Source organism: Epinephelus lanceolatus, chromosome 12, assembly GCF_041903045.1.
Source record: "Epinephelus lanceolatus isolate andai-2023 chromosome 12, ASM4190304v1, whole genome shotgun sequence".
Taxonomy (NCBI): Eukaryota; Metazoa; Chordata; class Actinopteri; order Perciformes; family Serranidae; genus Epinephelus; species Epinephelus lanceolatus.
In genome coordinates, this window is record NC_135745.1 from 37,907,381 (window position 1) to 37,931,929 (window position 24,549).

Genomic DNA, 24,549 nt, shown 5'->3' on the forward strand with positions numbered 1-24,549 from the left:
GATGAGAAAGGAGATTTGGGATTCGCAAAACAACACCTGCTTTTCAAATACAGACAACACCCTGAGAACTCCTCACTCTGCCACAACGGCTCATATTTCATTTCAGCCGTCGAATTGCGGTGAAACACTGAAAATCTAGTTGGACATATGGCCCCATTTCCCATGACACTTTAGTCCCCGCTCTAGTCCACCTTGCTGGGAATTGTTTCCAAAGACGGTGTCAGACAAGACCACAAACCCCGGGGCTACACCCGCCTTTCCCAGACAACTGCTATCAGACACTCTTGATTCCGATATAAGTATTCTAAAATAGAAACTGGCAATATAGGAGTCACATAGATAGAGTCCATTTGTGGTTAGATGAAGCACTCTGAGTCATATCTCTTTTCTCCTTCTCGTGATACATGAATTCAGTGTAGCCACTTCAAATTCCAAAGCCATCATTTGTATTCATGGCCATGGCCTTTTGTCTAATTCCTCTCCTGAATGTTTCTTGACTTACCAAAAAAAAAAAAAAAAAAAACAGTAGGTGGGAGGAGAGAATCACATGCTCCATGTTGACGCATGTCTCGTTGAAGGGGTTTAAGGGTGAGGATTTGTCATATTGCTGAGGCAAAGCGTGACAGACCCTGCTGCTGCCTCTTAACTCCTCAGGTGGCATGATTTAGAGAAAGCTTGAACCTTCACGGCAGACACAGGTGTGTAATGTTTTTTTCTTTTAGGTGAGCAGCAAGAATGTAAAGGGAAATCCAGTATTTTTCAACCTGGGTCTTACACTCATAAGTGTGGCCATTTTGGCTACTGAGTCCTGCTAACATTGCACAAACCACCTTAATTGTAAAGATAAAGGAAACACAACTCTGGCAACTTTTTTTAGTAGCTGCACAAGTCTCTGAAAACTTTCCAAATAAAATTAATTTTACATAAATTAATGAATACTTTCAACATTTTGGGAAATATGCTTATTTGCTTTCTTGCTGAGTGTGAGGTGAGAAGATGCTATCTCTCATCTTTGTATAGTAAATATGAGGCTAGCAGCCAGTTAGCTTAATTAGCACCAGCAGCTAATTAGCTTAATTAGTACACAAACAAGAAACAGCAGAAACAGCGAGCCTAGCTCTGCCAAAGATAATTAAATCTACCTACCTCCATTTCACAGTTCACCAATTTACACAGTGTATCTTGTTTGTTGGTTTTGTCATACGATAAACAACACGTTGCGATTTTACAAGGGGGTTATGCTCCTGGAGCCTCGCTGTCACCACTACAGCACAGACTCCACAAAATGTCTGCACCTGGGCAAGAAATAGTCCAGGACACAACCCCCCATTTAAACCACAACATCTTGTTTTAATGAATGTTTTAGCATCTTAATGCTAAGCTAAGCTAACAAGGTGCTGGCTCCAGCTACCTCTTTATCGTACATCTAACTTTAAGCAAGAACAGTATTTCCCAAGATGTTTGACTCTTATTTTGAAATGCTCGTCTCTGAATCTGACTAACATTTCACATTAAAACGTATCACACTGGCAGTAAAGCAAATTAGCAACAGGTGCTCAATAAAAGGTTTTAAGGTGAATGAATTTGCTGACATTGATGCGAATTTGCGATAACTACTGGGATACTATTAACCCAGACCAGCGTTGTATGGCCTAATCGACTGTAAGCAATTTTATTGACTTTTCTTTCACGTAAATGCTTGACATTTGAGTTCCCTCTGGTGAACAGTTACAGTGGGAGTATGTATCTAGAGCTTTTATTATTAAAGATAAGAACTGAATAAGTGGATCTGGTATGCTTTGCCTTTGTCAAGGTTGAAAGAAGTAATAAAGTTTGCTATCTTGGTTTGGACTACAGAGCCTCTATGTTGTTTTATACCTACCATGAGTATAGGTAAAACATTATTGCCTTTATATGCAGTGCAAAAGCTCAGAAAAATCTACCTTGTTCTGAAAAGAAATGATTTCACCTTTTCACCACGTATTCACGTCCTGTGTGAAAGCACTCATGGCCTTGAGTCACCTACACACATTGTTACACCTTCCCAACAAAGCAACCCAAGCCTTCACGGTAAAGTGTAGCATCTGTTTCCTTCTGTTAAAGCAGAATCATGATATATATGATACGATAAGTCATAACTGCAGGTTAAAAGGTAAGGTAGCTAAGCAAATAGTGAGCTTGCCTACTTAGTTCTCCGCTAGCTATTGTCTGTGTTGTGGCTGGACTGGAGAAAAGCATTTGAAATTAAATGTAAAATTCAAAATTACTTCTAAATTAATGTATTTTAGGAGGTGTGTGCTGCTAGTCTCCAGTACATGTACTGTTTTGCAGGAGACATATTTCCTGAATCTCTACAACAGAGGTGGCTAGTGTGAGTAGAGTTGTTGCAATAGCAAAACCAATATTGGAAAAGCCTTCGATGCTACCCAAAATACTGGCTCGGTATCAGCAAGTACGCACGTCTTTGCAGTTGCAACGATCTGATATCTGATATATCCGGACAAAATGACAGCTTTCCTGGATGTCAATTCTTCTTTGCCACTTTAAAACAAAAGCCAACAGAAAGAGTTGCACTGTGCAGCAACTGGCAATTACTGATAAATAGCGTAATGTTAGTTGTTACAAAATGTCAACAGTATTTTACATTGGATAGTCTAACTGATTTAGGGTTTGACCTGTAATCATTTCACACACATACAGGGTTAGTAGTATACGGCTGTTCAAGTATTATTATCATTATTATTATTTTACATGATGGTGTTGGATTATTACGCCATATAAGCCGACACGCAGGTTCAATTAGTATTAGGATCAGAAAGAAAAAAACTTGTACAGAAACATGTCTGGTGTGAATTTACCATGACCTATAAGTCAAAATAGTCATAATCACGAGTGTAAGACCCATGTTTTAAAATACCAGAGATTTTTTCACATGCAAACCCCCTTTAAGAAGTGTCTGACAACCCCACAATGTACACAAAATATTTGAAATGCAGAGACCGTTCTGTTTTTGATGTCTGGAATTACACAACTCACAGAAAATGTTTAAGTTTTGCCACAACTGATGCACAGTCGACACGGTGGATTACTCTGGTTCAACAGCACAGCCGGCTCAGCTGCAGAGAAGACTGCAGATGAAGAATTTCTCCCAAGGGAGAGAGAACTGAAGGAAAGAAGCCTGAAAGTGGAGAGCTATAATGACTGTGTCTTAATTTGGCCTCAAGAATCAAGGTTTTCTCCTCTGTTGATTGGTTGGATGATCCCTGACCCTGTGGGTGCACATCAAAGACAACCAGCGAGGAAGCAGGGGAGCATCATTACATCACTAATATATATAATCCTCTGTATGTACAGAGGGTCAGCGCTTAATAAAAAGACACTGTGACAAGTGACAAGAATAATTCAGTCGCAGAGACATTACCAGATATAATGTCTTCCTGTGTTCGGGTCCATGGACACATCACTCGAATTAAAGCACAGTATAATACGACATCTTGTATAGTCTACTGAGAAAACAACCCTTTCATAGAGATACAAATAACTGTCACAGAGGCTAAACATTTGAGCAAAATAAAAAATGTTCGACTTGGAAGATGAAAAACCTATATGCTCCCGGGGGAGATCCATTTTTGACAGAATTAGTTCATTGCTTGTTCAATATCTAACATATTGTTGCATCTCTTTTTGCAGGGAAGTTGATGAAACATGCAGAAAGAGGTGAGTTAAAGAAACCCTCCCAAGTGTGGCAGGGGTATAGTTTCACAGGTTTGATCTACCCTGAGTGATGCTTAACTCCCCTTAAAGCCCAAATTTTACCCCTGCACTTAAACCCCAGCTGGATTTTCCGATCAGGAAAACGTCTCAGAATGAGTCAGGTGCCTCCCCCAGGGTGCGTATGAAGAGGGGGGGGCGTTTGTCTCCATCACATGCTTGTGTCTCTGTTCTTGTTTGCTGGGGCAGAGGCTCCACATTTCACCCTCTCCTAATCAACCCTCCTCCACCCAGCCCTGCCTGCACAGAGCCGAGCCCAGGAGGCTTACTCAGTACGTCACGCAGACAGAGTGTCAGGAGAAGCTGCAACTGGAACACGGATTACATGAATAATGAGCCACAGACTACAAGGATGACTAGGAACAGAGATCGGGGCCTCGAGACGATAATGAACAGACAATTCTGATAAGAGACACTGTCTTTATCACCATGCAGAGCCTGAATTAGCCTTTAAAGCAGTGGCGCTATCACTTTCACTGGGAGCAAGTCCATTTTGGTGCTTTCGTGTCTCCAAATAAACCCACTTGCCAAAGTGGATGGAGTGGTGTAGCTGGGGTTGTTTATGCAGATGAAGTGGCACAGTGCAATTTTGGTCTTCTTTTTGCCATGAAATTGCATTTCCTCCCCCTCTTTTATTCTGACATAAGTTTTTCATCTAGTGCACATTTCACTGCACATTAAAATACAACTTTTTATGCAATTAAGATGGAGCCTGTGCTGGCTTAGATTAATGGATGATTCTTATCAGGAATGTCTTCAGGACACATCCTGGGCTCCTGCTAACAATATTTATCCTGCTGCAGCTGCTTTTCCAGGCTGCACCCGGTGCACCAGGGCTGGACTTCTGTTCAACAGCATTCTAAAAATGTGATGGTCAAACCAATTTACAGTTGCACTCCACTTTAATAGAATACAGGAATGATCGACCAGTGAATGAACTCTACTTAAGATACCTTCATGGTCTTTATACAGAAGTTCAATATGGTATTTCCATGACCCTTATGAATTTAATGTGAGGAACCTGAGTTATTTTGATGTTGTCTATGAAAAGTTTGGCTTTATCTTTGTTATATTTTTTATTTTCGTTACATAAAATCATGAAGTTCAATTTTTCTATATTGAGAGAGAATTTGTTCATCTGAAACCATTTAGAAACAGATGATAGCTCTTCATTCTCTTCTCAGATGAGTGTGCTAAAATTGTCAAGTGAAGATGCCAGTCGTGTCATCAGCAAATAAAAAAGGCACTACATGTCTGCAAACCCTAGGTAGGTCATTTATGTAAATTAGGAACAAAAGAGGTCAAAGAATGGAGCCTTGAGGTACCCCACAAAGTAGCTTAGTATCAGGAGGTTGGTATCAGAGAGCTACAATCTGCAAGGCCGGGCTCAGGTGTTAAAGGTAGCTGAGCTTGCATTACAGCTAGCTGCCAGCTGCCCATACAAGCTATTCATATGTTAGAAAATAAACCACATCGTGGGTGTGATGATTTTGTTTTTTAAATTTTTATCTTATAAAGTTTAAAATCAGGGCTGGTCAATGTATCAATATCATGATATGAGACTTGATATTGTCTTAAATTTTGGATATCATAATATCATAAGTATAATTTTCTGAACTTACAAGGCTGTTCTTTTATCTGTCTTTTCCCACTTACTCATAATATCCACATTACTGATGATTACTTATCAAAAATAACACTGAGTAAATATTTGAGCACCAATAGTCACAATATCGATATTGAGGTATTTTGTAAAAAAAAATAAAAAATAAAATACTGCAATATTTGATTTACTCCATACTGACCAGCTCTAGCTTAAGTAAACACTTTGTAGTTGGGACAATAATTGAAAATGGCATTTTTATTTACTTCAAGGACACTGAGCTGTTTATTATATGCTTTTTCTCCAGACAGACATTCTGAACAAAGGAATCTTTTCGTTGGAGGACGGAGCCACATGTTAAAGAATTTGAGAAATCTGTGACAACAGAAGGCTCATGCTGAAAGTGAAAAATCATTCATGTGGAAGGCCATAAATGAAAATCAGACTAAGTTGTTGAAGTTCTTCATTGTCGTATGTGTGACAAGTGAAGCAGCTGCTTCAATGGCATTCTTAGTTCTTAGGCTACCTTCCAACAGTGCTTTTACAAATATGTATATATATATAAAAAAAAAGATAAAATAAAACAGACAATCGGGTAAAATCAAATGAGAACCTAAGACAAAATAGCGGACATTCTGTTTGTATGATATTGATAATGAATCAAATTGGTTTTAGAGGTGGTTTTTAAAAACAGTCTCATGTTTGTTTCTGTTGCAATCATCATCGTTTGTATTTTGCAGTGTTCCCGTCACAATTTGCTAAAACTAAACGGATGTGAAAGAATTAAAAAAAAAATGCAGCATATTGCTGAACAAGAGTTTCCCCCTTCACAGATTTTTCAAGCAAAATTGGTATGCACCTCGTTGCTTTTTAGCTTCTTCTACAGTCGTAGCCTAGCGAGCAAGGCTACCAAAAATTTGCCTATGGATAGTTATCTCCACCGAAGTTGTGACCGTTGCTTTGCAGGTCGTAACGGGCCGTCGAGAGTCTCCCATGCATACAAAGACTTTTTTTTTGCCAGCACACTGTGTATGCATACTACACATGTGAATGTACATACAGGGCAACAGGGGAAGTCTTTGTGGGCTTTTATACAGCTCTGTTTAGAGTCTCTCGGAGATTTACCAGGAAAGTCAGTGAAAAAAAACACACATCCAGTCACATTCCTTGGCTATAACCCGCTGCTATCTCTGGAACACTGACCACTTTGATTGGCTTGAGCGTGATGACCTTGCCCCATTCCCTTCCACCAGCATTCCGGTCAATGCGAGCAGAAAACAGGAGCGCTGATAAGAGATGCACAGATGGGGAGATCTTGATGACAGACAGTTTCCTGTCCCTCATCTTTGATGAGGCCATTGTGCCTCGCGCACTCAATGGGGATATGCGCTACAAGAGGGGGTCAATACCGATAGCACAAGGCAAACAAAAATGTTCTTTGTGCTTCGCTGTTTCCCTGACTTTTTTCTTGCTGCGTACTTATTCAATTTCCTGCACGGCGGGAGAGGGCTTCCTTATCTTTGACTGTTTATACCTGCAAATCGGCTGGTGGCCTTTTGTTTGCAGGTGACCCGCCCTTAGGTGACATTTAATTCCTGGACAAAAAATGTGTGGTCATGCTCTATGGCACAGCCTCTCAGCCTGAGGAGATTACTAATACAGTGGAAGCAACAGAGCTGCATTCATGGCCTGCAGTGAGAGCTAGCCGGCAGAGACAGAGAGAAAAAGACTCAACACACATTATTACACTGCTTTGAATCATACATGACCATAAGCCATGCAAAAGTGAGAGAAATTAAAAGAAACCATTGGTAGGTGAACCAAAGTGGAACCAGATTCATCTTATATTTACACATCACTCCCTCTCTGCAATTTTTTATTCTTGTTTATAAGAACAGACACATCAGTAAAATCTGCACACACACACTACAACACACACTTGAGTAACAAAAAAAAGCACACAAAAGCACATTTACCAAATCCATCATAATTTATTTTATTGATTGCCATCCTCTTTCCACTGTCGACATTAGTTTTACCACCAGCCTTTACTGTGTAAATCATAACCAGCCGAAAACAAGAATGTGAGACCCGAGCTGTTATGACATTTCTGATATAGAGCGAGGAGGACAGGTAGAGACAAATGCATCATTTTTGAACGATTTTCACACTGAGTAAATATAATTGAGGCCTCGCTCTCTTTTTCTTTTTCTAACAGCGAGGGGGCTTTTTGTTCAAATGGCCTTCGTGGTTTTTTAAACACACAATGTGTCTCCAAAATCAAGCTCTCTTTAACAAATTAATGCTTAAAATGTATGTCACGATTAGAGAGAGGAAGAAAAAACAAACAACAACAACAACAAAAAAAAAAAACAGCTGGAGTGGCTGTGCTAAAAAAGAAAATTCGTTGCCGCAGGTATTGAGTGAGAGCAACAATCTGCTTTGATTGCCTTAGCACAATGTCCCTTTGGTGTTAAATGTTATACGCCTCCTTTTGTTTTTACATGTTTGTTTAGCTCTTGTGCTTTTTGTTCAAATGAAATTAGTTCTGACATGCCTCCAAGCTATTTAAAACTATTGGGTGAACGTTGAACCGCGCCGAAATCCGACAGGTTCTTGTTGCCTCCGTAAATACTTCTGTCTCCGTTCCAAACCTGATTTATATTGTTGGCAAACACCTCCCCGCACACAAAGAAGGGGAAAAAACTCAACAGCTTTCTATAGTGTAGACTTGATTTTATTTGAAACCCTTCTGCTTCCACTCAAGATTAAATGCATTACTTTGTTATGACAGCTGAACCCTCCTGTGAAGCAGACTTACACCGAGCAAATCCAAAAGTTTAGATTCTGAGGCAAACTACTTTGTGGTTGTAAGCGGGACTCATCTATTATTTGAATTAGTCTGCCTGGGAAAAAAAAAAAACAAGTGCGGACAGCGTTTAAGAAAGGAAAGAGTGAGGTAGGCATCTGCTCTAATGTTTATACAACCTGTTACCATAAGGGGTGTGAATTGAACGTCTCTGAGGCGCTGCGAGCGAGAGAGATTTAAGGCATGCTTAACAAATGAAATCAAACTGTCAGAAAACTGTTGCTCCCAGCCCATTAAATTAAGTGTTTGTTCATCAGCTGGCGATATAACAACTTTTACAATCTCGACTAAACACACAATAAAGCAAAAGCTTTTCTCCTAAAGGGAAAAGAGCTTTGCTCTCACATTCGCATATTGGATGGAAACATTTCTTGCTGCTTTTGCTTTTAACAAAAACGCACTCAGGAAATCGCTGTTGCAATAAATCTAGGATGACCCTATCAAGGGTGATATTGTATTTCATTTCCTCTGAGTGAAACACTGATCCTGGAGATTCATGTGACTCTGGCTCATTTCAATTTCATGTTCTTGCATGATTCAAAACTTTCCAGGTCCTCAGTTATTATTAAAACAGCACATTGTTGTGCAATGCTGTACAGAAATATATCTGGGGCTCTGTACTCAAACTGCAAAGCTGCATACTGCGGGGATTGTGGCAGAACGATGACAAAACTGTATTAGAAATAAAGACAAAAATAACAAACGTGATGATTTATCTGTCTCCATGTGGCTCCCAATCTGTAGGAAAGCCTATTCAATCCAGATGATGAACCCCAGCCTTACTTCTTGAAATGCTTCCAGTTGTGCAGAATTTTCATGCAAGACTGATATATCAGATTTTTTTTTCTTCCTCTGTGCTTGTTCTCACCACACAGATTGACCAGTCATCTGTGAATCTCCCATGGTTTAGCTGATAATTCATGATCGCCCTGCCATGGACCCGCAGCATTCAATATGAATTATAAAATGGCAAGCCAAGCATATCAATGGATGACAGACTGGATGTGTATGGCCTGGGGCCAGAGAGGAGTTAGAGCACAATAGCTTCCACCATTCAGTCAACCCCAGGACTGGAAATGCCAGTGTGGCACGAGGGAGGGTCCTCCATCAGCACAATGTATGGCACTGCTTGAGACAAATGTTGTGCTGAGACGTATTGTTAACCTTTACAACCTTTTGGGGAGAAACACAAGCATGCTGGTATGTTCAACCGAGGAATATTTCACAATCTCCCTGAGCGAGAAATGTGCAGTGCGTTATCCAGAGCAGCGGGGGGCTCAAAACTAACAGAAAAAACAGAGCAGAAATTCTTTTTTTAGGAATCCATTGCTCCTTTTTGCATTTTTTCCTTACACAAGATTCTTGTGTCTACTGACTTGATTATTCAAAAAACCTGCATACTAATGTCCAGCATTCACACTGCCCATGCTGGAACACTTGCTAGGACCTAAACAAACACTGCCTATTCGCTCTGATCCCCGTCTCTGCAGATACGACACAAACCACTTAATCTTTTACATTTCCCTTTTGTGCAGTATTTAGATATGAAGGCCAGAGTGCCTGCTCTCTCCTCCTGGCATTTAAACACAACAGCCAACTAAAAGCGTTGACACTAGACTTTACGGCATAATCCCCCCTGAATCTGGCTTTCTTTACTTTAAAGATTCAGATAACAGCGCTCATTCAGTCACAGCAGGTATGTGCCTGTGCACTTGCCCCACCTTTGTGGCTGTTCCCTTTGAATCTGGTCGTCGTCTTTCATATGAGCAGACTGGGCGGTCTGAAACATCTCAAACAAATCTGATACCTGCGTGACCTAGTTTACTCCAGCAGGAGCGTCATTTTATAGATCTGTTATATAACGGCGCAAGGATGGAGAAGTGAAGGAGTGCAAATAGTGAGAACAAAAAATAGCATATATGGGGAATTTGGAAATGCCAGTGTGACGTTTTCTCTGCACAATTATACCCAATTAAAAATCTTAAAAAGACAAAAAAAAATGGACATTTAAGTTATATATTTTCATGCCATCAAACCCCATTTTTAAGAGTATCTATGGTCATTTTTAGCAATAGTTATTCTTTATATCTTAATTTTGGCTAATTATTGGTTCTCAGTGCATCAAAGGTATAAGTAATTGCTAGTTCGAACCAAACCTTTCCTACTTCCTTCCTACTACATCCTACTGCCTCAAAATTCACATTAAAGCATCTGACTGGCAAAAACGCAGGCCGGATTTCACAGTGTGTCATCGCCTTTTAAATTAATACGGTGAACTTGTTAGCAAACAGTTCCAAACAGTACCTGTGGGCAGCAGTCGCCTCATGTTGCTCTGTCACATCCAGCAGTTACAGGGCAACATTAGCATCCATTTGGATCCAAAAATTGGGACGGAATCATTTGTATACAGATGCTGTTTAAATAATTTGCTTATAGTGATCAAGCAGTCCTCTTACAGTGTTCATTTAGGGTCTGTTCATATATGACAACATATGGAAAACACTTTAAAACTATGGTTATTCTTTTTTTAAACATTATTTGCAAAGGGGAAAATAACCTGTGACTGAAAGCGCCCTCATCAAGTCTATTGATAATGCCCTGTTACATAATGCCCCCTTGAGCCGGCCCTTGGAGGCAGAAGAATTGGCAGCTAGCCTGGAAGAGGACAATATCAAAATGTTTCCATAGGCTGGTTTGAACGATCCAAAAAAAGAGAACATTTAAGAAATTGCACGTGGAGGATGCTGAGGCTGACACTGTTCCACGCAATCAATGGCTTAAGGACCAGTGGGGACAGACGAGACAAAAATACACAGAGGAAAACATTTGAAATGCCAATGAGAGCGGAAATTTATTTTTGAGTACCTGATGGTAATTTGAAGTGTTTGAAACAGCTGCACTGTATTTTTAAACAGTCAGTAAGTAAATAGAGATGATAATCTGCATGGGAAATAAAGAAAAAGAAACCAGTTATAATAATTATGTGCTTATAATGATCGTTTTGACCCGGCCAGATGTGATCACATTAAGCTGTTTCAATTATCCTCTGTTTTATCTCTGTTTTTGGTCTCTACCAGCTCCCAGGGGAAATATTTGTCTCCTCAGCTGCTAAATGCTCCATTATGTTCACCAGATAGTCTCTTACTGTGTCTGTCTGTGCTTTGGTGCTGAGCGGGTAGTGTGGGGTGAGTTTTTAGAGCTTTTTTTTTTTTGCTGGAAACTGAGAGTGAACCAAAACCGTAAAGTTAGGACAGCTGACCAGTGAGCTGAAACTTGGTATAAAGCTGAGAGAGCTTCAGATTCAGGTGATAATTCATCTGCAGGTTCACTATGACTCCTTCACACTGTCATTTAGTATATTATTAATATAAAATTATTGATTATAGCAGCTTTAAGGGATATAACTTAAACGGTATGCCTGCTAGTGGACAATCCCATTTGATTTTTCACACATTGATGAAGTCTGTCAAACCAAAGACCCGACTCGTGTTCATTCTTCCAATTTGCCGGGGAAGTCAATACCACCAGAAAGAAAAATCACTTTCTTTTCAGCTGTGTCAATGAACATTTCAATGCATGAGGAATGTTTTGGGTGAAAGCGATAACCTGATTAAACTCTCTCCTGGTGAGGGACAGGAGGCAATTATCAAGTAGAGTTTTTGTTGCCGCCACAGTGATGGAAGTGTAGATCATAAAGCGCCGGGATGCCGGCCCTCCGGGCTGGACAGGCTGAAGGTGAGTGGCATGTGGATAGAATCAGATATTGTTTTCAGAGGGACCCACACACACACACACATACACACACACTCACTCACACACATTCCTTTATTGATGGATGGGCAAATATGCATTCATAGGCCTGAGAGCTCTCACATCAACTGAAACCCAAAACCTGAACTTTCTGCATACCAAAGCAGTATTCCTCTTTAAGAAATCCAACTATTCAACTCAGTATCTCAGCCAAGCCAAATCAGAGGGCAATTCTTCAAATGCCTCAGTAAGACTCTTCCATATTATCTAAAATTGCTAATCTACAAAAAAAAGCACCTCCACTTTAAAAGACTGCTGGGATAGCCTGCTCCATAGCAATCTGTCTTTGTTAACAAATTGTATACTACAGCCAGACCTAAAATAAAACTGGAAGAGAAATCTATCTCAGAACAAAACAGCAAGAGGGAGTTCAAGGGCAAAATCCAAATTGAAAAGGAAGCCCCCAAAATAATGTGCTTCAACTATGTATCTGTAATCAATGCTTGGCACACAAGCATGTGATTTTGGGTTACTTTGTTTCCTGGTACAATGGGACTGAAAGGGGGAAAAAATGTAATGATCATCATTAAGCAGGCATACCAGCATCAGTGGTTTTGATGGGCATGTAACAGACGGGAGTGTTTTGTGACAATACTTGTAATTACAGCCAAATGTACTAATCAAAAGTGAGGGAAGGAAGCAAAAAAGAGCCTTGGGATGTCATTGCAGACAATTAAAAACACTGACACATACTTTCCCCAGTCTCCGAGTCTGGCACTGAATCAATTGCCCTGCTTTTGATGCTTTCAGGTGCACTGGCTGCAAAGAATGATCTGATTTAGGCAAAAATAAAAATGCATCTACTCTCTGCGGCTCTGGTACCTCAAAGTACACTCAGACAATCTGCTATGAAGCTCACATTGCAAAAAAAAAGGTGCGGTTATGAACCTTTAAGAGAAGGTCTCTGACACACCGTTTGAGTGTTGTTCTGGGAGTGAATGAAATGTGTCAGTAAAAGTGTCCATGGGTTGGCAGGAATGTTCAATGAGTTCAGCGCAAAGTGTTTGAAACACATTTTTCACAGTCCAAGGGTAAAACCGTTGAAGAAGAACTATTATCACATGCTGAAGAATGTGTGCTAATAAATTCCACACATTCATACTGTAAGCTGAATAATAAGTGGCTTCTTGAAAGGTTGACCAGAATCACATTAACACTTTTTGTCACGCAACTCCATGGTAACTCACCTTGTGAGCAGTGAAAGCAGAAGAGAAGGAGCAAGAGGCAGCGAAACATCGGACACCTCCACAGTGCAGAGGCCATTGTGCGCTGTATGCAGACAATCCGGGGAGCCTGTTAGCTAATAATAGCGGTTCGGTGAGTCGCAGTGGAAGAGTGGAAAGCTGGAGCGATGTCAACGATCAGTAGTTCTCGGAGACGTATCACCAGTCATCTTTTCATCTGGGGAAAAGAGAAGAAAGAGCATAAAAATGGAGGAAATGGACGGTTATCATTAGTATCATCACAGACACAGGCGTAGAGCTTGGGGGGATGTAAGGGACGTGTCCCCTTAATACTAAAAATGTGCATTTGTCCCCATCAATTAAAACATTAAAGTAGCTGAGCATCTTTATTTTGACAAAATTAAAAACATTTACACCATAAATTGGTGCATTAAAAATTCACAAAAATGCAGGAAATTTTCTGGTGGAGGGCCCCCAAACTCCCGTTATATATATATATCTGGATTCTACAAGCATGCATTAAATAATATATAAATTAAATACAGTCAAACACAATTCTGAACACCCTGAAAATACATCCCTGACTGCTGTTTGAATAGACAAAAGCATTTTTCGCAGAATTATTAAAACGTCCTCCTAAAATGTTTATGACGGCACCAACATGAAAACAAAGCAGACAGGGTGCCTGGTTCCCGGCACTTATTCAGCACTCTGCGACGTGTTACAACACAATGTTTACACTGCTTCATTCTCCCACTCTTCCCCGTTCAACCTTCCCCATTTACTCCCGGATCCCCGCGGGAGAAAGCGTGTCGCTCCAGCAACACGTTCACACAGGACGCCATAAGAGACACAGCTGCTTTGAGAGCTACTTTTGTCTCCTTCCTTATCAAGGGGTGGCAAAAAACAGCCCTTTGTCTGCAAACGCAGCAAAAGGTTAGAGCCTGAGACGGACTAACACACCAGACAGATAAGCTGCTTACCAAAGTCAAACACCGAGGAGGGATGTGTTGTATCATATGTGAAATGCCACACACTCTCACACACACACACACAGACTCACATATGCATGCCTGCACAAACACATAACCAATGACATGCACACTTCTGAAGACGTAGACACATGTGTAGACAGCATTCACCACCCACACGAGCACACACACACCAACATATTGTAGCTTGTTTATTCCCATGTGGTTACTATCCAGCATCTCCCCACTGCACACACACACACACACACATGCACACATCCACACTGTAAACAGGATCGGTCACTTGGTAGCCGTCGCTATGCAGAGGAGAGTGAATGTTTCCCGCCTCTGAATGCCTCTCCTCCAGAGCCACTCGTCAACTACCCTGATTATTTTATAATGAACCTAAATTTGAGCAGCACAGCAGTCAGCTCTGATCGCTCTCTGGGCCTCACTAATGCGCTTGGATATTTTTGGCAACATGTGAACCCACAAAACATGGGAAGCTTTCACATTAGCATACTGAGTAATAATTTAAGTCACCATGGGATTCATTCTATACATGACCAACGCCTGGTCGGAGGATAATAGCAGACAAAAAAAATGAAAAGGCCTGGGCTGGATCTGCACCTAGCAGCCTGAGAGTGTTTATTTTCATTGAGGTCACCCTGGCTGAACAGTTGTGCAGCACAGTCTGTGCCAAGGAAACGCACATACAGCTAACTTATAATTTATCAGTTAAACTTGGGTGGTTTTTATAGGAAATGTGGTTTTATTGTCTTCCAGTTGTTTATCTGCCAGTGGCGCCGAACCAGATCAGATAAGATCAAACTGGAGGGTGCGAGATCTTCTGAGCAGGAAGTCTCGCACCACATCCACTGAGGCTGCTGACGCTCCTCTAACAAGACTGCCACCACTTCAGCATGAGGCACAACACCAAATCTCCTGAGACACACGTGACTTCTTCCTCAGCCATTTATCTTCTGCAAATATGAGGCCTGGGGCCTTGGGGTAACCATAATGGTGGTTGACAGGAGGAGATTGGAAACTGTTGGGGGGACATCCCCCTGCCCTTCTGGCCTGCTGGGCCTGCTGAGCCACACAGCCCCTCCAGACACCAGGGGGCGAGAGCCTGCCAGGCCTCGCGGATGCAGACTTGCCCTCACCACCCCGGGGTTCTTTCTCCTGATCAGCCGTCGCCCCGCTGAGTAACATGTCTCCTTTCTCCCTTAAGCTGGTGGAGGACACAGCCATGCTCATCTTCCTAAAAACACTGTTTTGTTTGGTGGGATTTCTGCACTGAATCGGCCCGGACTTGAGATAAAAGGATTAGGCGATTAACATTAAGATGCTCTACACAAGCACTGACAGACGTATCATAATTTCACATCAGGGGACAGGGGGGATGATGGTTGTGGGGGGCTAGGATGATCTCAAGCAGAAAATGATTTTAAGAGGTAAGTGAGGCATCGTTAACCCCTCAGAGATTGTGCTGAGGAATTATCTACACCGACCCCCCCCCCCCCCCCCCCTCCAAAGCCTGGGAATTGAGGTTACTTGTTTCTCGGCCAGCGATTTTAGCATAATGATCATCATGTTCCACTGAGGCAGATACGTTAAGGAAAAAAAAAACAAAAAAAAACTAGGTACACAGTTATGACTAACTGTCACCACCTACACTAAATCTAATGAGCTCAACACTTAATTTACACCAAAAGACCACTGACAAAACAGAAGTTATTAGTTTTCATCTGTGCCTTCAGCTCCTCGTCCTAAAAAAATACAAGTATATACATCCCCTCAGGATTTCTCTCCCTATTAACAGTATGTCTTTCTGGAAACAAGACCAAAAAAAAAAACCAACCCACCAATGGAATGAAAAATGATACGCAAACATTCACGACATCTGTTTTTCTTTGTCTGCCATACATACACAGTGGAAACCCAAGGAGAGAAATCTATCATCAGTTAAGATAATGGAGAGAATCACAGTCCACAGCCAATTTTTCACATCAGCCTGATAGAAATAATAAGCAAGCATTTAAAAAGAGGATGGCAAGCAATTAAAACATAATTAAAATAAATGGATAGAAGGAGACAGCCCACATGTCTTCACATGAAATACAAGGCTGCGTGCAACAGCCGGCTGAATGAATGTGAGTCTCCTTTGACAAAGCTTGTGTCTGCCTCACTCAAGCTGGAGAGGCGTCCAGTGAAAGAGCGAGCGGGAGAAGGGGGGAGTTTGGGAGTTTCTAAGCCGGGAGGGACTAAATGGATGGGAGAGGGAGAGCAGAGGAGGAGAAGAATGGAAGGGGGAGAAAGAGAGGGGCGGTAGGGTCACCGCAGAGGATTGACAGCCTGTGAGTATGGCCTGACCTCCCGGGTTCGCCTCCAAGTTTTCTCCACAGGCTTAGAGAAGACAAAAATAAAGCCCAGGAATGTTAATTTATTTTCAATTGTCAACGCCGAGAAGAGAGAGATAAAGAGCGCATACATACATATCAAGTAAGACTGGGACAAAACTAATGCGCAAGTCCAAGTGTAAGCTGAAAACCTACAAGTGAAATAGAGATGTGGCTCTGTTGAGCTGGATCTTGCCAACACAATGATCCGTCTTCCACTCTTTGAATAACTACTAATTTGGAGGACTTTGGGCCCCGCCCCCATGCCCTACATTCAGGGCAAAAAAAAGACACATGTGAGAGGGGAATTTCAAACATCACAAAATGGTTGATGGGCTAGAAGTAGGAGACGGGAACTACAGGAACTAAGAAAACACAGCCTCCAGACACTTTTTTTTTCGTCCTCGGTGCACCCTGATGTTCCCAAGGAACTCTTTTGTCATGACAGTCCTGTCAGGGTTGCGCTTTCAACCCCTACAGGGACATGATGTCATTTCCTTGGCTCCACCAGAGATGCAGAGAACTTGCCATCAACTGCCAGATACAGAGATGGGCTGACACAAAGCTCAGTCTGCAGAGTGTGTTTTCTCAGCACCGAGCTGATAAGATAAACCATCAGGATAAACAGGTTGTAAACTGTGGTTTACAGCTGACATAATTAAGACTTCTCAAATGTCTCAAATATAGCAGGAATAATTTTACGGTCGGCGGGAAATTAAGTCATTTTGTGAAGCAGACATGACATTTAATGGGCTAATTAATTAACTTGTGACAAGTCTTGACTTGTGAAACAGCAGTTTAAACTTTAACAGGCAACAAAATATCCTGAAGGTAGAGCTGCAGCGATGAGTCGACCAACTGATCAACAACCATTTTGACGATCCATTTCTCGTTTTGAGTCGTTTTCTTTCAGGAAGAATTTCAATAATTCTCAATTGAGAACTTTTACTGGCTTCCTAAGTTTTCTATCACGGTTAAATTAATACATATTAGTGGGGTTTGAACTGCTGATTTGACAAAACAAGCAATTTGAACATACATTTGGCCTTTGGGAAATTCAGATTTGGATATTTTATACTATTTTCAGACCAAGTGATTCATTGAGAAAAGTCTTGACGACATTTAAAAGCAGCGTTAACTTTAACTTGAGAGCAACAAAATATTCTAAACAAACCTCTTTTTATTTTTTTATAAAAGTAGAGATGCATTGATGAACTGACTGACAAGTATTTTGATAGTATAACATTTTAAAAAGAATTTCATTGGTTTGAAATTGGGTGCATTTTCTGGTTTTCTTAGTCTTCTACTCTGGTCAAATGAAGAAATATAAATTGGTTTTGAGCTGTTGATTGGACAAAACAAGCAATTTGACCAAACATTTGGAATTCAAGAAATTGTGCTGGACATTTAGATATTTTATACTATGTTTTGGACCAACTGGGGAAAGTTTTGAGTAAGTTTAAAAACCGTTTTAACTTCAACTTAAGAGCAACAAAATATCCTAAATAAACCTTTTTATGCTTTTTTTGATTAAAGTAGAGTGGCAGCAATTAGTCAGTTAATCAATCGTTAACTATTTTTATAATTTTAAGTCTTTTTATTTTCATTTTAAGAATATTGTCTGGTTTTCTAAGTCTTATATTATGGTCAAATTAATATATATATAAATAAGTCAAATGTGGTTTACTGTGCATATTTTTGTGTATTTACATGGATGAATCTAGGGGTTATGAGACACGTTTTTGTGTACTAAATATTTGGGCTGTGTCTTGTGTAAATTTGCCATTAACTTTTGGGATTTTGAATGTTAATCAACCTATTCTGTTCGCTCAAATAGTCGAGGGAACCTTGACCGGTGGTTTCTGTGTGATCATGGACACACCTTCAATACAGCTGAGGACTTTCATTCAATTATGGGCTGTATTTAAGCACTATGTCACTTTCTGATGTTGGAATTTGCCTTGAGAACAACATTTTTTAAAATAAATCAGTGCAGACGTATTATAAGTGTGTGCTGGAATTCACATTCAAACTTTTAGGAGCAACAAATTATCCTAAACAAACCTTTTTTTCGATGAGTTTTGATAGCTGACGAGTAGTCGATTAATCGATAACTATTTTGATAATCAATACATTGTTTTAAATCTTTTTCTTTAAAGAAGAAATTCACTTTTCTAAGTCTTCTATCACAGTTAAATGGATACGTATAAATGAGTTCTGAACTGCCGATTGGACAAAACAAGCAATGTGAACATACTTTTTGACATTTTATACTATTTTCGGATAAAATGATTTAAGAAAAGTCTTGACGAGGTTTAAGAGCAGTTTCATCTTTTTTTCATTGCAACACAAAAAGATGTGTTTATAGAAGTCAAAAGAAATGATATGGCTTTGCTCCATTTTGATGTACAGTCTGTTGCACTGTTTGCTTTAGGGCTGCAATTAATGATTTTCTTTATTGGTTATTGTACAAATTATTCTCTCAATTAATTGCTGGACTAAAAAAATGCACAAAAAATAGTAAAAATGTCCATAAAAGTTTCCCAGAGTCACAAGTGACATCTTTAAACATCTTGTTTTGTCCCACCCAACAGTCCAAAACTGAAAAACATTCAGTGCATTATTAGAAAGGAATAAAAAAAAAAGAATATTCACAGTTGAAACTAAGTCAAAGTCTGCAGCTACTCAATGGTTGGCAGTTTTGATGACAGGAACACTTGATTATCAAAATACTTGCAGATTAATCTACTGACTAATTGATTTTTTGGCTAATGGTTCCAGCTCTAGTCCTGCTCGATTTATTTTTTAGGAAAATATATCTTTGGGTTCCTTGCTATGCGCCAGCGTGTGCTACTTATTCCATCATAATTACAGCTCGTTTCAGTGCCTATAAATAATTAATGTGTCAACAGATGTTTATGAGACGGTTAATAGATCAGGGAACTTCTTACATCTTCTGTTTAGGTGTGGGTCAGAATGAGTTCTTGTAAGACTTAAATATGCAAAACTCTAATTCAAGGCACTTAAAATGCAGCTTTTATGTCTTCTTTTGTTTCCAGGATAAATGGCTCTACATTAAAGAGGCATTCAGAAGAACTCTGAAAAGAAAATATGCTTTTAAGTTGAAATGTTCTTCAGTGCGGCTCAAAAAGCCCAAACAGAAAACCCCTGAAAGGTGCAATGCTTCACTATTTTATTGAGAGAGAGCACAACAGTTGGTGTGTTCAGCAGCTCTCGGCCAAATGATTGAGGCAGTAGATAAGATAGAGTGCCAGCGGGCAGATGGACATAGTGAAACAGAGAGGGGTGAGCAAAGAAGCTTAGTAAAGTGAGGAGAACAAAGGCGACCCAGACTGAACAACCAGGTTAGTGTCAAGCAAAGTGAGGAGAGGGCGGTGTGTAGTCTTCAAAAAGGAGCCGTGTGGAAGAGCAGGCACTTGAAAAAAGGGTAAAAGTGGTTGTTTCTGTCAAGGTCTGTGGTTGAAATCACCTGTCAACGCAATAATGAAACTCACTACTACTATTATCTCTCTTTAAATGACCCAAAAGCGCAAAATATTCTTTTTAGTACAACTAAAAAATGAAATTAACAGGAGAGAAGCTGCGATTTTATGCTGTTTTAATTAAAAAAGAACTTACATTATTATTTTAATTTTCCTTCAAATACCAACTAATTGTTTCAGTACTGCCTGACAGATCTATAAATTATTACTTTGTAACTTGTAATTTTGACACATTTAAAGATATACTGTGCAGGATTTTCCAAAAAAACAATGTATAGTAAAAAGTAAAAGTAATCCCTCCTAATTATCAATTAAAAACAGACACCAGAGGTGTGTGGTGTCTGCTCTCTGCCTGTATTTTGTTATTTTATTCTTAGTTTTCTAAGGGACTTATATGATGTTTACATTTAAGCTATCAAAAACGGCTAACAAAGCACCAAAAAATGCAAATACAGTGAGTCAGAATGCAAAGCAGACAAAGCTCATTCCCAAATGAGAGTGAATCTGAAGTTGGCTTTCACTTTCACCAGTGAGCACTGAAAGAGAAGGTGGGGATGAAGAGCGACGCAAAGCTGCCCTCTTTTCTGTTAGACAGGTAGTTAGCATGCTAAAGTATAGGAATGTGAATCGAGAACCGGTTCCAAATTGTTTGACTCCTCAGAATCATACGCGTCCCAAATCTAACAGAACAGAACGACAATGTTTTCCTGACAGTTGTATATCGCAACAAACAATGACATCAAACTCGTGCGTCTCAGCTGCTGAAATCTTGCAACAAGAAGCCATAGCGGAAAGGAAGAAATATCCTAAACATGGTTTGATTCCACGAAGAAAGGCAACAGCAGTGCTGCATGTAATGTCTTTAAAATGATATTTTCAAGTAAGGGTGTAAACACCGCAGCAATATGTTGAAACATCTCTGTACCCAACATGGGCTCCAGGAATGTAATGCATTTGAAACTCTACGCACGAGTGCCACTGCTCCCCAGCCGAGCAGCACGTCGGTTACTGAGGGTAAATATCCTGTTATAATACCATTAGCGCCGCGCAGGCTTAGCAGGTTTTTTCTTTGACAAAGAAAAAGGTTAAACAGTGAAGCTTCTGCACACCTGAGTCACAGGCATGCCTCTTTTCCACTCTGTTTCTATACTAGGTTCAGACTGTGAGATGATACAACAGTTGTGCTGATGTAACACAGTTAAAAGTGCACTTTGTTTAGTTTATAGCTATTGCTGGTTATTAGAAAAATATCCAATTTAAAACATCATACAACCACAACACGGGAAGCACAATAAAAAACATAAACCACAATCCACACACTACAACACACATTACCACAGTACATGTGCCACAATACAAACATCACAACATATCCCACAATACATCCACTACAATGGACATGCTACTATACACATACCACAATACACCAAAACACTTACACTTAAAAGTTTGAGCACATTTAATAAGAGTGGCTACAGCTCTGGTTTGCTTTTAGCCAGCGTTTGACTTTTGTTGTGACAGATTTTTTTAATCTGTAATCAGTTTGATTTCAGTTGTGTTCCAGAGTTGACAGCCCTTTATGGAAAAAGCTGATTGTCCCAATTTAGATTTAATATATAGCATTTTACAACTGCCATTCACGCTGCACCATTCTTGTTGCATATCTATATTTGTAAATGTTATTTAACATTTAAAATTTCTGTTGAGTATTTGTGAATTGTATCTCTATTTATTAGTTATTTTTGTTTATTGTTATTTTTAATGTTTCCTGGGGAAATTAACGTGCTGCATATCACCTCTTCTGTGCCTCCTGGGTTTCCGTAGCTCCTCTGTCTGCCCCTCAAAGTGCCGTTTTGCACTGCTCAGGGTAAGTCACATTGAAAAATGCCGCTGCACTGCTTTATTAGTTACTCTGTTAATTAAGCAGTTTCTGTTGTAATCTTTAGGGCATATTGTTTACTGTTTTTAGCGTCACATTAGTTTGCATACATTTTTCACTTGAATTTTTACCACCATTTGTATGAGGGCGAGCCGCCTTGTGCCATGTGATTAACATAGCGCTGCAGTTTTTAATATCCAATTTCTGGTGTAACGTGACGTATATGTTATCTTTTTAGGAGCAGAGGTGCAGAAATAAGTGTTCAGAAGACAGTTAATGTGCCATACTGTCTTTTGCAGGAGAAAATACATGCTGGAAAACGACATCTTCCAGTCCCATCTGCCCATGTCCCCGTCCACACGTTACACTGATGCTGAAAACCTGTGTAGGCCTACTTTTTTTTTTACATACAGAAAATTGATCAGGAATTATAAAGAACCACACCGACACGCAGAATCGATAGTGGCATTAAAATCAATTCCTATCTCTGCTTTCCATTACAACTAATGTAACATTCCTACAATAGGAGCTTGCAGTGTACGTTCAAGCAGTGTAAGAAGGAGGAGACAGGTTTATGAAAAATACCTTTAAACCAACTGCTTGCTATAGAAACGTTTCATGGTGATTCACTGCTCTTTACATTCTCCAGCTCTGCACTTTACAAAGGTTACTTGGGCTCATTGAGATCATGTGCATTCTGCAAAAGCTGAACTACAAATTCGTAAATGTGTGCGGAGAAAAAAACAGCCTAAAATGTCAGTTTCATTCTCTGATAATCAGCCACAGGTTACTCTGAGCTCAGTAGCCAATCCTGCTTGGCATTGAAATGAATAGGCTGACCTCGGAGCAGTTGGTTAAGCAGTGGGGTCGCCGGCGAGGAGCAGAGAGCAGCTCCACACTGACACGCAAAAAGAGAGGTTGCTTCTTTTCAATCAGTCTCTTCAGAGATGCACTGACAGCCGCACTTCTCGCCTCCTCCACGCATAATTCTAGCACTCCCCACACAAACACACCCACCCACCCACACACACACACTGCTCACCTCCAGCTCTCTGCAATGTTAAAAACACATTTTTACCAGAGACACCATGATTGGCCTGACAGCGCCCCCCCCCCTCTCCACATCACCTCAACTCACAACACACTCACAACAGATTCATTCACTCCTCAACACGTCTCCAGCAGGTGATGTGTTGATGTTCACACCTTCTGGGGGAAAAATGCATCGACACCATGTAAAATTTTTACACGCTGCAGCGCCATTCAAACTGGATTAGTTTTCTGCAAAATGTACATTGAGTGACTACTAATACAGAACACATGTGATGTTAATGAACAACATGCAGGCGAGGAGAAACGTGCGTAATCAGTCCCCAGTGTTGCAGAACTCCATTCATGTGCTGCCATCGCAACGAAAATGTATCATAATAATCAAACGCAATTTCCGCAACTGACAGCAAACTTGTTTAAACGATGACAAAACAGGAAAAATGGGCCGAAATGTTGCATCTGGAGCAAAGTGATGTCAGTTTGGGGGTTAAAGCCAGAGGGGAGCTTGCCGAGTCCCTCTCCCTCCCCCATCCGCCCCCAAATGAAATGACACATTATTTGCAAACTATCTCAGGGTTGTCATTTCGGATGGGACTAGCTGAGGTTTTATCAGAGGTTATTTGGGAGGTCCCAGATTTGGCCGGCCGCTAAAATCCGCACAAGTTACTGACATGGCAAGATTCAGATGGGACTCAAATTTACAGACATGCTTCCATTTTCGATTACATTTCCCCTCCTCCCTCCCCGTAAAACTAATCCCATCCAACTGGGGCTTACAACAAAGTGGTACAATGACAAAGTGACACATTTGTTGCCAAAAGCGAAAAGCACTTAGTTTTTTTTTAAAGAAATATATGCAAATTGGGCAAACACCATTAGTCCTTGAGGGGAGGGAATAGTTGGTTGTGTAACCAAAAACAAATTTTTAATTGCATGCAAGCACGGAGATTTGGCTTCAGTAGTGGGTGAGGGGCACAGGAAGTCACAATTTCCTGTATTTCTATATTTATATCAATCCAGTAAATTACATATTATTATGAAACTGGTAATTGAGCTTCCAAATCATCTGTATTCTTTTTTTTTAATTAAATGCTGTGAATAACCACATTATTAATGCACTAACGCAGTTGAAATTCATATCTAGTTTTTACTGGTGCTGGTAGAGACCTCATTCACACAGCTGGAATGACGAGTTGATTAATCGCTAAGTCCACTGGCAGAAATTAATCAGCAACTCTTTTGATTGGGGCAGCAACAACTAATCAATTAAACTGATAATAAAAATAGATGGCAAAGAATTTTATCTTCGACTGGCTGGGTCTGTGTTATGATGCACCGCCCGTGCTATCGCAACTAGGCCTGCAACTGCTGTTCATTTTCATTGTTGATGAATATGTTGATTATTATCTCAATTAATCAATTGGTCATTTGGTCTATAAAGTGTCAGAAAATGGTGAGAAATATCCAAGACAACGTCCTCAAACGTATTGTTTTGTCCAAAACCCAA

At 40.2% G+C, this 24,549-nt stretch overlaps 1 protein-coding gene across 7 annotated transcripts in view; it reads right to left on the reverse strand.

Moving 5' to 3' along the window:
- Window positions 1–24,549, reverse strand: part of adgrl2b.1 (adhesion G protein-coupled receptor L2b, tandem duplicate 1) — a 118,190-nt gene that overhangs the window by 75,729 nt on the left and 17,912 nt on the right. For all 7 annotated transcript variants that reach the window (XM_033650134.2, XM_033650127.2, XM_033650133.2 and 4 more), the window contains exon 2: window positions 13,241–13,454. In XM_033650134.2, the coding sequence (XP_033506025.1) occupies window positions 13,241–13,316 (76 nt within the window). In that variant the 5' untranslated portion in view covers window positions 13,317–13,454. The remainder of the gene's footprint in view (window positions 1–13,240; window positions 13,455–24,549) is intronic.